This window comes from Oryx dammah, unplaced genomic scaffold (assembly GCF_014754425.2).
Source record: "Oryx dammah isolate SB20612 unplaced genomic scaffold, SCBI_Odam_1.1 HiC_scaffold_17, whole genome shotgun sequence".
In the NCBI taxonomy this organism is placed as follows: domain Eukaryota; kingdom Metazoa; phylum Chordata; class Mammalia; order Artiodactyla; family Bovidae; genus Oryx; species Oryx dammah.
In genome coordinates this window covers 56,673,742-56,689,565 of record NW_024070201.1, presented here as the reverse complement: position 1 = coordinate 56,689,565, position 15,824 = coordinate 56,673,742, and the positions used below count along the sequence as shown (strand labels likewise).

The 15,824-nt window shown below is 38.9% G+C and overlaps 1 protein-coding gene across 1 annotated transcript in view; it reads right to left on the bottom strand.

Annotated features, from left to right (window-relative positions):
• METTL15 (methyltransferase like 15) overlaps positions 1 to 15,824 on the bottom strand; it is a 224,790-nt gene that overhangs the window by 38,270 nt on the left and 170,696 nt on the right. Inside the window, exons 4-5 of the mRNA XM_040257759.1 lie at positions 7,037 to 7,228; positions 183 to 361 (exon numbers count right to left, since the gene is read on the bottom strand). Of these exons, the coding sequence (XP_040113693.1) occupies positions 183 to 361; positions 7,037 to 7,228 (371 nt within the window). The remainder of the gene's footprint in view (positions 1 to 182; positions 362 to 7,036; positions 7,229 to 15,824) is intronic.

The following is a 15,824-nucleotide window of genomic DNA, read 5'->3' as shown; positions in this document are numbered from 1 at the left end:
GGCTTACAAAACCAAAAAAAGCTGGCATAAGAGAAGGATAGGCAAGATTCTACCCTGCATGATTTCAAGTACAGATAAATCCCTCTGGGACTTCAGGGGATTTATACATACACACACATACACACATATATGTATATATATTTTTTCTTCTCTCAGACACTGTTTAGAATTAATGAGGGTACCTGCAACAATGCTGGCAAGCTGCTGGGTTCTAGTGATGGGGTAGAGGGCGCGTGCCTGAACGATTGCTGAAGCGATTTTCTTGGCATGCTTCTCCTCTCCGTATGCTCTCAGGATGGATGCAAGTGCCTGTTGATCTAATGCGTTCACAACATCAGCTGCGGTGGGCATATCAGGGTACCTACGCACAAGAAGGGTCAGTTAGTTCACTGATGTCAGTTGTCATTGATAAGAGGTAAAACTTCACAGAACTGAGATCAAGTCAGGCATACACACATAGTCTATGAAGGCTTCTGAAGTGTTTAAAGTCACAGACTGAAATCTTACGCAAATGAAACAGATTTTTCATTTCAAATACCCATGATTATGGAAGTGGGACTGTGTAGGACATTGAATAAGGTCCAGGGCAGCAGAAAGTTAAAATACTTTATTAGCCTTTGGTTCAGAAAGAAGTTATTATTGCTTATGAAAATTTCTCCTAAACTAAAATAATGGAAAATATTTTAGATTTAGTTTGTTCAAATTTAAATTACTGCTTGAATTTTTTATTTCAGTACAGAAGATACAAGGCTTACTGACTGATATTAAATGAGTCTGTATCTCAGGAACTTAACTAAACCTAAGGATGTAAGGTAACCTACTACTTATAAGAGGGTACAAATTAAATTGAGAAAGTCTAAGTAAGAAGATGCTGCTGGTCAGTTTCCCTCACAAAAACCAGAATGACCCTAACAGTAATACCATATATTACTTAAAAATGTTAACAATAGTGGCGTACACACTCATGACAAAAGTCACCATGGGGTAAAACCTGATAGTTAAACAACACTAAATAGGCCTATATGGTAATTTCAGGTGGAGGAGATGAAGCAATTTGACCTCTGGTCAAATAGAATAAATTACAGTAAGAAGAAATAATATTCACTTTGTCAGGTCATTCCAATATACTTTACTTTAGGGAAATGGGTCAAGGAATGATAATTGTCAGCTGAGATCTTAATTATTAAAAGACAGCTTTGCTAATAGTACAGTTCTTGCTCCTGTAGTTACTGTGTTGGATTGATTGTTGGTACCATACTGTAATGACTTTAAGTAATGAAGATAAGGTAGTTTTAAGACCTGTTAATCATAGTGGGGTTGTCAACAAATATCTGAATCCATAAATATAACACTGCAAAAAAAAAAAACCAACAAAACAACACTGAGCCTTGCTAACAGGTCTAGTGCCTCTAGGAAAAAAAAATTATTGTTGTCCTTGGCTTGTCCCCTATATCACCATGACCTCCATCTCTCTCTCTCCTCTGTGTGCACATGTGTGTAACCTTATTTTCCAGATCCTATTATTCTTTTTTTCTGGCTGTCATGGTACCCCCAGATCAATGAACATCCTATAAGGTGGCCTATTTCCATCCAACATGCTTTGCTCCTTCAATAATGGCTTTAAGGATAAAGATTTAGTCTGTAGAGTCACATCAACCTCGATTAGAATCACAACTGTGCTACTCATATTATGTATTTGAACCTATTGGAGCCTCAATTCAAACCTGTAAAATGAAAGTAACAATGCTTATCTCACAGAATTGTTCAGAGAACTAAGGGTTCATGCACTTAAGAAATAGACAGCATAGTGCCTGGCACAGAGAAACTCAATGTCACCGTCCTTTCAGTTCAGTTCAGTCGCTCAGTCGTGTCCGAATCTTTGCGACCCCATGAATAGCAGCATGCCAGGCCTCCCTGTCCATCTCCAACTTCCAGAGTTTACTCAAACTCATGTCTATCAAGTCAGTTATGCCATCCAGCCATCTTATCCTCTGTTGTCCCCTTCTATTCCTGCCCTCAATCCCTCCCAGCATCAGAGTCTTTTCCAATGAGTTAACTCTTCGCATGAGGTGGCCAAAGTATTCGAGTTTCAGCTTTAGCATCATTCCTTCCAAAGATATCCCAGGACTGATCTCCTTTAGAACGGACTGGCTGGATCTCCTTGCAGTCCAAGGGACTCTCAAGAGTCTTCTCCAAAACCACAGTTCAAAAGCATCAGTTCTTCGGCACTCAGCTTTCTTCACAGTCCAACTTTCACATCCATACATGACCACTGGAAAAACCATAGCCTTGATTAGACAGACCTTTGTTGGCAAAGTAATGTCTCTGCTTTTGAATATGCTATTTAGGTTGGTCATAATTTTCCTTCCAAGGAGTAAGCGTCTTTTAATTTCATGGCTGCAATCACCATCTGCAGTGATTTTGGAGCCCCCAAAAATAAAGTATGACACTGTTTCCTCTGTTTCCCCCATCTATTTGCCATGAAGTGATGGGACCAGATGCCATGATCTTCGTTTTCTGAATGTGGAGCTTTAAGCCAACTTTTTCACTCTCCACTTTCACTTTCATTAAGAGGCTTTTGAGTTCCTCTTCACTTTCTGCCATAAGGGTGGTGTCATCTGCATATCTCAGGTTATTGATATTTCTCCCGGCAATCTTGATTCCAGTTTATGCTTCTTCCAGCCCAGCATGTACTCTGCATATAAGTTAAATAAGCAGGGTGACAATATACAGCCTTGATGTACTCCTTTTCCTATTTGGAACCAGTCTGTTGTTCCATGTCCAGTTCTAACTGTTGCTTCCTGACCTGCATGCAGATTTCTCAAGAGGCAGGTCAGGTGGTCTGATATTCTCATCTCTTTCAGAATTTTCCACAGTTTATTGTGATCCATACAGTCAAAGGCTTTGGCATAAAGCAGAAATAGATGTTTTTCTGGAACTCTCTTGCTTTTTTTGATGATCCAGCGGATGTTGGCCATTTGATCTCTGGTTCCTCTGCCTTTTCTAAAACCAGCTTGAACATCTGGAAGTTCATGGTTCACGTATTGCTGAAGCCTGGCTTGGAGAATTTTGAGCATTACTTTACTAGCATGTGAGATGAGTGCAATTGGGCAGTAGTTTGAGCATTCTTTGGCATTGCCTTTCTTTGGGATTGGAATGAAAACTGACCTTTTCCAGTCCTGTGGCCACTGCTGAGTTTTCCAAATGTGCTGGCATATTGAGTGCAGCACTGTCCTTTAGAGATTTTCTATTCCTAGATTTTCCAAACGTCATTCTTGGCCCAACCAAAAAATTCCTGTTAGATTTTTACCTAGCTATTAATTCAACTGCCCAAACCACCAAGTGTCAGAATGAATCTTTTTTGTGATGATAAATTTAGACTCACAGGGTATATCCAGTTCTACCATAGAACATATGTTCAGTTCTTCCAGCAGAATCCTATGATTAGTATGGATATACCTAGTAGTTTTTTTTTTTTTCTTTAACCTTCTATTTTTGAATAAGAAAATTAAAAGAGCATTTTGCTCAAATTCAGTGATTTTATTTTATTGTCATGATAACACTGAATAGTGGTGTAGAAGTTTCCATAGGGCAAATGGGGCAAAAGGGACAATATTCTGGAAAACTGACAGCCTGCTAGGAGTTTTCAGATGTTGTTGTTGTGTTGTGTAGTCACTCTGCCCAACTCTTTTGAAACCCCATGGACTGTAGCCCACCAGGCTCCTCTGTCCATGGAATTTCCTAGCAAGAATAGTGGAATGGGTTGCCATTTCCCCCAGGGGATCTTGCCAACCCAAGGATCAAAGTGAAAGATTGTTGCTATGAGCCGTGAGTGATGCCAGGATTCTTGGCCTCTGGAGGAGAGGAATTCAATCAGGGGCCAGTGAAGAGGCTTGATCGTTCAGAGCTTTTGTGTAATAAAGTGTTACTAAAGTATAAAAGACACAGAGAAAGCTTCTGACAAACACATCAGAAGGGGGCAGAAACAGTGCCCCCTTCCCAGTCTATAGCAAGAAGTGATATACCTATTCAGTTCAGTTCAGTTCAGTCGCTCAGTCGTGTCCAACTCTTTGCGACTCCATGAATCACAGCACGCCAGGCCTCCCTGTCCATCACCAACTCCCGGAGTTCACTCAAACTCATGTCCATCGAGTCCGTGATGCCATCCAGCCATCTCATCCTCTGTCGTCCCCTTCTCCTCCTGCCCCTAATCCCTCCCAGCATCAGGGTCTTTTCCAATGAGTCAACTCTTCACATGAGGTGGCCAAAGTATTGGAGTTTCAGCTTCAGCATCAGTCCTTCCAATGAACACCCAGGACTGATCTCCTTTAGGATGGACTGGTTGGATCTCCCTGCAGTCCAAGGGACTCTCAAGAGTCTTCTCCAACACCACAGATATTAGCAAGCTGCTAATTAGAGAAAGGAAATGCCTCAAAACTGAGAGTGGCACCAGGCCCCTCATCCACAACATGCATTTTGAGATAGCACTGGCACAAGGTGAGTCATCCTGGGCCATAAAACAATTGACATGAATCTTGAAGAAAGGCAGATTTCCAAGCAAATACATAGTTCATTACATAGCTTAAGAAAAATATTTCCATAAGAAAAATGCATTGGTTACCTCAAGGTTTGAGAAAAGTTAAGTTCAGGTGGAAACAGGTAGTGGCAACACAGAAGTTTAAAAGAAATCTTTAAATTTTGTATAGAGAAGGGGGGAAAAATGTCTGACACTTGTAGTTTGTTTCCTCCTGCTTCTTGAGAGAGAAAGAAAACGTGCAGTCTATGACACTTGCAGTCTATTTCCTCCGCCTGGGGATCCCTAGCCATCCTGCCTGTAAGACTCTCAAAACCTGCGTCTTCCGCCTTGCAGGTGCATCCTTTACTGTGAGAATAGGCATTCAAATAGTAGAGAAGAAAGATACAAAATCTTTCCCTCCAAATGGAAAGTTATGAGATCTTGTCATTCCTCCTGGGATCAACTGCTTACAAATTACTACACTTAGGAGAGAAAGAAAATAGTAATGTAAGTAGCAACCTAGTCATTACCTTCTAGTGAAGAATCCAACTGACAGCAGAGCTAGACCCACAAGTCCTTGTAGCTCAGAACTTCTTTCTTCTATATATGATAATCTGAAAGCTATTGCTGAATTTGGGATAGTACAGAATAAACTATGCTATAACATTCCAGTGTTAAATAGCAACAGGTTAGGAAAGCCTCTTGTATCCATCTTCAGCGCAGGGAAATATCAGCTTTGCTTTCAGGATTTGACTGGCCAGATTTATTGGCTTGGACTCCCTCTTCCCATAATACCACTTAGATTAGCATTAAACATATTTTCATCTCTAACTTTCCTTTTTCTATGAAGTCATGTGAACCAATTTCTCTTTTCTGAATGCCATGTAATTCCTTCAGATCTGTTAACATATCTGATTAGTCTATGCTATCTACCTGGAAGCCATCCTGCTTTTCAAGATATATTGGCTCAATACTATTCTTATATATTGTATATTGACTTAGAGTTTAATTCTCAAGGGCTTATTTTCATGTTCTTAGGGGAGAACCTCAGAAACTCTCGATTCACAGACTACAGTTGGAGGATGATTTTACATTAACAATATGGGGATTTACTACTACTAACTCAAAGCTTTGTTCATTGTATTTTAGAAGGCATTCTTAGCAAGACACAGGAACAGCAGAAATTTGCTTGACATTTTATTACCTCTGCCCAACAACCTCAATCTCCAAACATGAGAAGATATTTGACCTTTCCTATTAGTCACTGGTCTTTAAAGGATTTTTATTATTTTCTTTTATGATCACATTCTTCATTCCATGAACACCAATTTGTGCAAAAGAGGGTATAAGGTGCAGAACAAAAAGGTTCCAACAAGTGTGGGTCACACTCTAAGTTAGCAGGTCATAGCAAAACATGGGCAACAGTCTATGTAGTCTATGTGTGAATAATTTCCAGGAGATGAAGAAGTCTGTGGGGGGAAAAGTCAAAGTCAACTCAATATTACATTGTTGACTTAAATTGGACACTAAACTTCTCATATATAGGTCCTTCTGACAGACTGGAAAAAATGTTGAAAAATCTATGTTTCAGTACAAATGTTTGTGCAGGTCTAGGACTGCAGATTAGTAACTTAATAGTTTACAAATTTAGATATGAGAAAGTCTACTGTTCTTTTTAGAAAGTAAGCTTCGCAAATATATGGACCATGATACATAATTTGGTGGTGGGGTTGCATAAAATGAGAAAAAAAAAATGTTTAAACCTTGTTTTGTAGATGCAGGCTATTCATTTCCTGGGCCAGAGATGGGCACAGAGACAAGTGCTAATCTAAGCTTTTATAATTATTTAGATTTAAAAGAAGTTATCCTATGCTTTCCTAGAATGTGACCCTCTTTGTGGTTATTTAGTATATATTACCTATTTAAATGATGGAAAAGAAATGCAATTCCAAGGTGGTGAGGAATGAAGAAGAAATCGAAAGCTGTCTTACACATAGCACTATGTCTGATTCAGTACCATATATTTTAGATTCTCCAGAGAAGGCTGAAATCTTTGTGACTGTACAAGAAACAGGACAAAACACACAATTGCTGACCTCTGGAATCTTGCCTTTTATGCAGTATTCAAAAGAATATGGATTAAGTATAGTCCCTTTTACTTTTCACAAAAGGCATAGTTGGGTCTGCATCAAAATGCAACCATTGTTTCTATATCAGATTTATCAATATTAGAAGACTAAAAGATCATATTGTATCTGTAAAAAAGAAAATCAATACAAAAGTTATCCTCTTCTCTATTTTGTCTAAAGACAGCAATGATTTTTCTTTTAGAATCCCAAATCTAGTGAAAGACTAAAGACTATAATGAGTAGCAAACAAAACTGATTTATTATGTATGGATGGTGTTAGGTGTGGGTGTGTAATGGGAATTCTACAGTCTTAAAAGGAAATTAAATTCAGAATGTTTTTTGAGAAATTGATTTTTTGCTGTGAGGAGAAAAATGCTTTATCAATACTCACCTGTCACCATCCATTCTCATGTCCAAGGGGCCATCCTTCCGAAGGGAAAAACCTCTTTCAGGGGTATCAAGTTGCATGGAGGAACACCCCAGATCCAAAAGAACTCCATCCAAAGTCCCTGGCTGTACTCCAGCTTTCATTAGCAAGGCTTCTGCCTGGCTGAACTGGCCTAGGATGGCTTGGATCTGTTTACTGGGAATAAGACCAGGAGATGGAAAAAACACTTCTGTTATACTAAAGTCTTCCTTAAGGCCCAGGATCAATAAAAGGGTGCACACTCTATTATTAGCTTATTAAACCAATATATATTTACTAACTGCCAGTCACATGCTTTGCACTATATAAAGACATTTGGATAAGGAAACTGTATCTTTGGTATCATCAGAGGTGGGTTAACATAATTTTATTCCTGCTAATGAACACAATTTATTTACACCTGTGTGAAGGTAGAAAAGATAATGAATTAGAAAAATTCCCTTGTCAGACCAGTCCTTTTATTTTTTTCTTAAAAAACAACAACAACAAAAAAAAAGGTTCTTAAACCTATGGGCTGGGAAACATATGCCATTCCATCAAAGGAACAAACCCTTGTGCAGTGTTTGTGGGAGTGGAAACTGGTACAGGGACTATGAAAAACAGTATGGAGGTTCCTTGAAAGATTAAAAATAGAACTACCATATTATCTAGCAATTCCATTTCTGGGAATATATCCAAAAGAAATAAAAACACTATGTTGGACTGATATCAGCACACCTTCATATTCATCACAGTATTATTTACAATAGTCAAGACATTAAAACAACCTAAGTGTCCATCAAAGGGAGAATGGATAGAAAACTTGAGATGCATATGTATGTATTTATATATCTACACACATATATATGTATACATATATTATTCTTCAGCCATAAAAAAGAAAATCTTGCCATTTGTGACAAAAAGATGGATCGCAGCATTATGCAAAGTCAGAGAAAGACAAACACTCTATGATCTCATTTATATGTGAAATCTTGAGAGAGAGAAGGAGGGAGGGAGAGTGAAGGGGAACTATGCTCGTAAAAAAACAAAGAGAGCAGACTTGTGGTTTCTAGAGGTGGTGGGTGAGGAAATGGGAAGGTGGTCAAAAGGTACAAATTTAAGGATAAATAAGTACTAGAGATGTAATGGACAACATGATGACGATAGTTAATACTTATTTATGTGTAGTATTTATGAAATACTATTTATGTGTAGTATTTAGGAAAGTTGTATTTATGTGTATTTCTCTTGTATTTATATGAGATGATGGGTGTTAGCTAAACAATGTGGAAATCATTTCATAATATATATAAATCAAACCATTGTGCTGGACACTCTAAACTTGTAAAGTGTTAAATGTCACTATATACTGTGTTATGTGTCACTGTATAATTACTATCTCAATAAAGCTGGAAAAAAATTAATTTATCCTAGTAAATAAATTTAAATATAGTATGTAATAAAACAGAAGAAAGGTCAAACATCTTCAAGACAACCATCTTAACTTTCTCCATATTCTTCACATAATTCAGGATAGAGGAGCTATGCAGCTGCACACTTGAAGACTGAAACTATGGCTAAAATAAATGCCTTCTTGCAGAAATTATCTTTTAGCTCTCAGCAGGGATTTTGAAGTGAATGGAACATTCAGAATCAACACACAGCCAAGGAGCTGGGATCACCTTACAACTATATTAATTCTCCTTCCTACACAAACTGAGATGCTGCCTTCAGGGTTCTTCAGAAGCCCAAGGGCAACTGGCACACATTTTGGAAGGGGAAAGAGAAGGGAAAAAAAAGAAATGGTCAACACTCCCAAGACCTCATTCTTCCACCTACAGGTGTGTGGAGTAAGTGTGGAATTCAACAGTGTTGGGAATTCATATTTATTAGATTTACTTATAAGTGATGTTGTTTAAGGAGAATTTCACAGCTCATTGACAATATTTTTCATAAAGCATGGCTTTCTGAGCTTTGAGTTGACAGGAAAAGATGTATAAATAATTTACAAAACAACCCAATGGGTGCTAAGAGAAGAGAGACAGACAAACTGCTATGTCTGTATTTGGAAAATATAAAAATAATGCTAATACTAGCATCGAAAACAGAAATAGTAGAATCTTGGGATTGGACGGCAACTCACAAATCACTTATTCCAATTATTTAACTGATGTTTCAATCTTTTCCCTTTCCACCATCACTGCTGGGGGGCAGAGTAGGGAGGAGACTCTTTTAATCATTTTTCATTCATCCCATTGGTGAGGAAGGGATTTCCATTCTAAGATTATGAAAATGGTCAAGTGAACACTTGACACTCAACAGTGGACAGATGAGATTGACAGTTTATTAATCACATCCATTCACAGCTCAGGGGAGGAGGACAGGCTACACAGGTGCTGCATTCTGGAACAGAGTGGCCTCACAGAGGCTTTGGGAAGCAGATTTTATAGTATCAAGAGAGTGGGGTGCCACATGCCCACAAATGAATGTGTTGGCTTGTGTGAATAATCCCATGGGCTGGAAGGGAACCGAAACCTGCTAATCAGGGATAAGCAGGTATTATGCCTGATCCCTTTGACAAGGAGTGTTGTTTGGTTAGGAGCCTTCTCAGTGGAAGCACAGTGGGGTAGAGAACTTGGGGTTAGGCTATTCACAGTTCTTCCAGTTTGTCCCAGATGTCAAGAATATATCTGGGTGTATTCTTGGTTTGAACTTTATGGCTTACATCATGGTCACTTAGCCTGTGTTTGAACATTCCCAGTAATAAAAACTCACTACTGTTTGTTTTTTTGTTTTGGTCAGTTGTTTTTTAGTTAAGTTGACAGCTGCTGCCTCACTATTTCTATAACTTTTGTCCCAGGTATCAGCCCATGGAAAACAATTAAAAACCATGGCAGCCTCTTACACATCTATTGTTAGCTACTGTAGTGATATTTGTTGGCTGCCTCTTAGTTGCCAGTCTCTCTGTTACAGAAAATCAAAGTGTGAGTCTCTCAGTCATGTTTGATTCTTTGCAACCCCATGGACTGTGCCTCTCAGACTCCTGTCCATGGAATTCTCCAGACAAGAATCCTGGAGTGGTTTGCCATTCTTTTCTTCAAGGAATCTTTCCAACCCAGGGATCGAACCTGGGTCTCCTGCACTGTAGGCAGATAGATGCTTACCATCTGAGCCACTAGGGAAGACTCTCTGTTCCAACGGGACCTCAAAATTCTTTTTGAGGTGCTGTGTATTTTCGGAGAGACTGATCATATTGATGCTGGTTTATATGTCAACTTGGCTTGGCAAAAGTACCTGATGATTTAATAAAACACTGATTGATGTATCGCTGTGCAGGTTTCTTTAGATGTGGCTACCATTAAAATCAGTTCCATCTAAGTAAAGGATGGGCTTCCTTGGTGGCTCAGTGGTAAAGAATCTGCCTCCAATGCAGGAGAAGCAGATGTGGGTTCAATCCCTGGGTCTGAAAGATCCCCTGGAGGAGGGCATGGCAACCCACTCCAATATTCTTACCTGGGAAATCTCATGGACAGAATAAAGGATATTACTTTCTGTAATGTAGGTATGCATCATCCAATCAGATGAAAATCCTTGAGAGCAAAAAATGAGGTTTCCAGAGGAAAAAGAAATTTAGTCACAAGACTTTAGTATTATCCCTCGTCAGAGTTTCTAGTCTGTTGGCCTACCCTACCATTTCCCCATAATGCCAGTCAATTCCTTGAGGTGTGTGTGTGTGTGTGTGTGTGTGTGTATGTGTGTGTGTGTGCGTGCGTGTGTATCTCCAACTGGTTTCTTTCTCCTGATATGCTAATTGGCACACATGACCCTATGGCCCCTATAATTTATTCTAAGATTGGCATGTGTCACAACTCTGGCCAGTAAGGTACAAGAGATATTTCCCAGGGATTTGAGGGAAGAAAATTCTTTTTTTTTCCAATGAGCTATGGGAAGAAATATGTTTTTTTCAGACTCTCACTTAATATGAAAAAGCACATAGCCCTGATCATTGACAGCAGATATCTTGACTCAAGATATAGAGAGGGTTGAAGCCAATTTGGCAAAACTCTATAAAGCAGAGAGAAAGATTAAACAGGCCATTAGACTGACCTCACCTAAAATCTAACTTGTCTCTGAACTTTCGAGTTAGCTCATAAATTACTTTTGTTATTTAAAACCAGTTTGATTTTTCTTTTACTTGCAATGGAAAACATCATAACCATCATAGCTATCATGCTCCTCAGGTGCTCATTTCTCTACATCATACACCTCGTGTCTTCTGCTATTTTCCATACAAAAAGTCTTTTACCATGCTAGCTGCTGCTGCTAAGTTGCTTCAGTTGTGTCTGACTCTGTGCGACCCCAGAGATGGCAACCCACCAGGCTCCCCCGTCCCTGGGATTCTCCAGGCAAGAACATTGGAGTGGGTTGCCATTTCCTTTTCCAATGCATGAAAGTGAAAAGGGAAAGTGAAGTTGCTCAGTCATGTCCGACTCTTAGTGACCCCATGGACTGAAGCCCACCAGGCTCCTCCATCCATGGGATTTTCCAGGCAAGAGTACTGGAGTGGGATGCCATCGCCTTCTCTGACCACGCTAGCTACTCATTTCTAAACGTGTCCCAGTTGACCATGTTCCTCAATCTGAACTCCATAATGATCAGCATGAAATAAATTCTTGCCTCTTTTGTTCTAGTTATGATATTAACACAGCTCAAGATCAAAATGATTTTAGAATTTGTTTCACACTGTTGACTTATACTATCTAAAACTGTTATAAGTGACTACTAAGTCTGTTTCCTCCATATTGTACTGTGTGATTTTGTTTTGTTAATTATTGTAGATCTAGTACAATTTCTAACCTACATATTTTCTACAGCCTTTAGGATCAAGTTATTATCCTGAACGACAGGAATCTTCTTTACACTGCAGCAAAAGCCTCAAACAAATCACTACTGCCAAGTCTTAATTCCTTAGGCATTAGAGCCCTGTTGCTTAGTTGCTCAGTCATGTCTGACTCTAGGGCCCCATGACTGCAGCACATCAGGCTTCCCTGTCCTTCACCATCTCCCAGAGCTTGCTCAAACTCAGCTCCATTGAGTCAGTGATGCCATTCAACCATCTCATCCTCTGTCATCCTGTTTTTCCTGCCTTCAAACTTTCCCAGCATTGGGGTCTTTTCAAATGAGTCAGTTTTTTGCATCAGGTGGGCAAACTATTGGAACTTCATCTTCAGGATCAGTCCTTCCAATGAATATCCAGGATTGATTTCTTTAGGAGTGACTGGTTTAATCTCCTTGCAGTCCAAGGGACTCTCAAGAGTCTTCTCCAACACCACAGTTCAAAAGCATCAATTTTTCAGTGCTCAGCCTTCTTTATGGTCCAACTCTCACATCCAAACATGACTAATGGAAAAACCATAGCTTTGACTATACAGACCTTTGTTGGCAAAGTAGACTAAAGTATAGCCCTAGCCTACTTAAAGCTAATATATACATATATTTTTAAATAACATCTTATAGGAGATGTTTGCATTCTTGGATGCCGTCAAACATAAGTGTTTAGCACTAACATTCTGATAATTTTAGGCTTGACAAAGAGTAAGTAAGAAAAATATAATTCTCACCATAATCATATACAAGTATAAAAATATCATGTGGGTAAGATAATGTACCATGAGGCAACGCCACAAAGGAAATCATGTGTTTAAGGCAGAGTTTTCTGATGCTCAATCAATTATGTTTCTAGAGTTGGATTATTCTCAGAGTGAAGAAGTCATCTAAAAGTTTACCAACCAACTGTTGAAAACTTAATCTTAACTTCAGACCCTGGGGCATTATTTCACATATGCAACAATAATGAGGTTAATTTTCCTGGATAAACAACTCCATGCTCACTTTTTTCTTTCCTTTCTCCCTCCCCCACTTTCTCAGGTCCTCTCTCTTCCTTCCCTTCCTCCCTCTTCTTCTATTCAAATTTTGGGTTCTTAGTATTTCTGCATATGTATTTTACAAGTGTTATATTACAAGTAACAAAAAAAATGTGAACTGGCCAGAGAGGATTACAATATTCACAAAAGCAGAGCGAAACCAGTACATTTAGCCATAACTACAAATACAGAATTTGTTTAAATCATTGTCATCATTTGTCATTACTTTAGGATCCCTAGGATGTAAATACAGTGTTCCTTGTAACTCAAAGCACATGTTACATGAGAATGATTCTACAGTCCAACCTCAAGAAAATAAAGGCACTTAGCAATAGTGTGTCAATAATACCCTGGTTGCTGGAAGCCATTTTTGAGGCTTTGACTATGATAAATCTTGGCAATCTTGACTCTGGCAAGTCATCTGTACTTAGATTACAACTCTGGGTCTGTCTTATTATAAAGGACTCTAGTACATACTGAGGCTGGTGATTTAAGAGTAGCTACTACACATTCTGTATTTGATTTAAAATTGAACATGGAACTTCATCATTCCTCTAACTGCATAGTCTAATGATAGGAGTTAAGGATAGATCTGTTGTGTTGTTGCTTAGTAGCTAAGTTGTGCCCAGTTCTTTTGTGACCCCATAGATTATAGCCTGCCAGGCTTCTCTGTCCATGGGATTTCCCAGGCAAGAATAATGGAGTGGGTTGTCATTTCCATCTCCAGGGGATCTTCCCGACCCAGGGATCAAACTTGCATCTCCTGTTGTCAGGCAGATTCTTTACCAGTGAGCCACCTGGGAAGCCAAGGATAGATTACCCCATACATTATAAAAGTGGACCTAGATTTTTCCTAGAAGAACACATCATTTACCAATGAAGGAACTGAGATCTTAGACATGGACATGGAAAGAGATTCAGGCTTGAAAGAATAGTTAGCAATGTAATTTATTAGAACTGGCTCAGTCACTAAAACTGAGGCATCAAGTCAGGATCAGCAACAAAGGCAACTTAATGTTAAGTCACCTATGCTGCATACTTAGGCCATCATCAGTCCATTATCAGAAGCCCTGTAGTGAAATCTGAGAGTACAGTGAGCTAGCAGAGGAATATGCAGAGAACTCTGTTCATACAGAGCAGACTCACAAGCAGAACAATGTAAAGAACGGAAGAAAACAAACATTTCTTAAGAAGATGCCAAGAATAGCACACATATACTTAAAGTTCATTTCAGGGTTCACTTCATCATATACTTTAATCATTCATTTTGTATGTGCATTTGTGGGGCATACCCAGGTGATAACATCCATAATAAGAAGAGTAAAATACAACTTGTTTTTTTTTGGGGGGGTGGTGGTGGTGGTGGTGGTGATGGTTTGATTACGGTAGATCCAAGCCCTTCTAACATGAGTATCAGTATTAACCCATGAAATCCCAGTGTGCTACTTGTTTTCCAGTCGTTAAATTTTATTGGTCTGTAGGCAAAGAGCAGGGCCCTTGGCTGCTTTAATCACTTCATTAGGCAACCCTCAAGCAAGGAAGTTGGAAGGAGCTAAACCAATGGATAAAAGTATAGTTCCTATTTGGGCAATGGTAAGAGCAAACATTTGTGAAATGCTTTCCATGTACTAGACCCTGGGCTAACTGCTTTATACTTATTAAATCATTTCATCCTTATGATAACCCTATGAGCTAGGGACATTATAACACACACTTTACAGATGAAGAAACAGGAGCAGAGAATGAAGCCAGTGACCCAAGGCATTTAGCTAGTAAATGGTGGAATTAGAGTGTAAAGTCAGTCCAGTCTGGCTCATGTTCTTCACCACCACAGTGTAACCTCTCAAGCTTCTATTTAGTGCTATTTCAGATCTCAAATTCTTCACCATTTTAACCTTGTCATGGCCCATAAATCTTCCTAGTTTGTCTGATTTTTTTTTAATTAAAATGCTTTAGTTATTTTTAATGTTTGCCATCTCTTCATAGCTATAGGTCAGCAGATTCAGTACTCAACAAATACTTGTTGAATAAGGATTATCTACCAGGTACTGGATATAGGAACATACAAATGAACAAGAGCACACAATATAGAAAGGCATATATACAAGTGTATATAAATCACTGTGGAGATGGTTTATTTCTTAAAACAAGCAGCTCAGTTCCAGAAAAATAAACGACCAATCAAAAAATGGGCCAAAGAACTAAATAGACATTTCTCCAAAGAAGATATATGGATGGCTAACAAACACATGAAAAGATGCTCAACATCACTCATTATTAGAGAAATGCAAATCAAAACCACAATGAGGTACCACTTCACACTAGTCAGAATGTCTGCGATCCAAAAATCTGCAAGCAATAAATGCTGGAGAGGGTGTGGAGAGAAGGGAACCCTACTACACTGTTGGTGGGAATGCAAACTAGTACAGCCATTATGGAGAACAGTGTGGAGATTCCTTAAAAAATTGCAAATAGAACTGCCTTATGACCCAGCAATCCCACTGCTGGGCATACACACTGAGGAAACTAGAATTGAAAGAGACACATGTACCCCAATGTTCATCGCAGCACTGTTTATAATAGCCAGGACATGGAAACAACCTAGATGTCCATCAGTAGATGAATGGATAAGAAAGCTGTGGTACATATACACAATGGAGTATTACTCAGCCATTAAAAAGAATACATTTGAATCAGTTCTGATGAGATGGATGAAACTGGAGCCGATTATACAGAGTGAAGTAAGCCAGAAAGAAAAACACCAATACAGTATACTAACACATATATATGGAATTTAGAAAGATGGCAATGATGACCCTGTATGCAGGACAGCAAAAAAGACACAG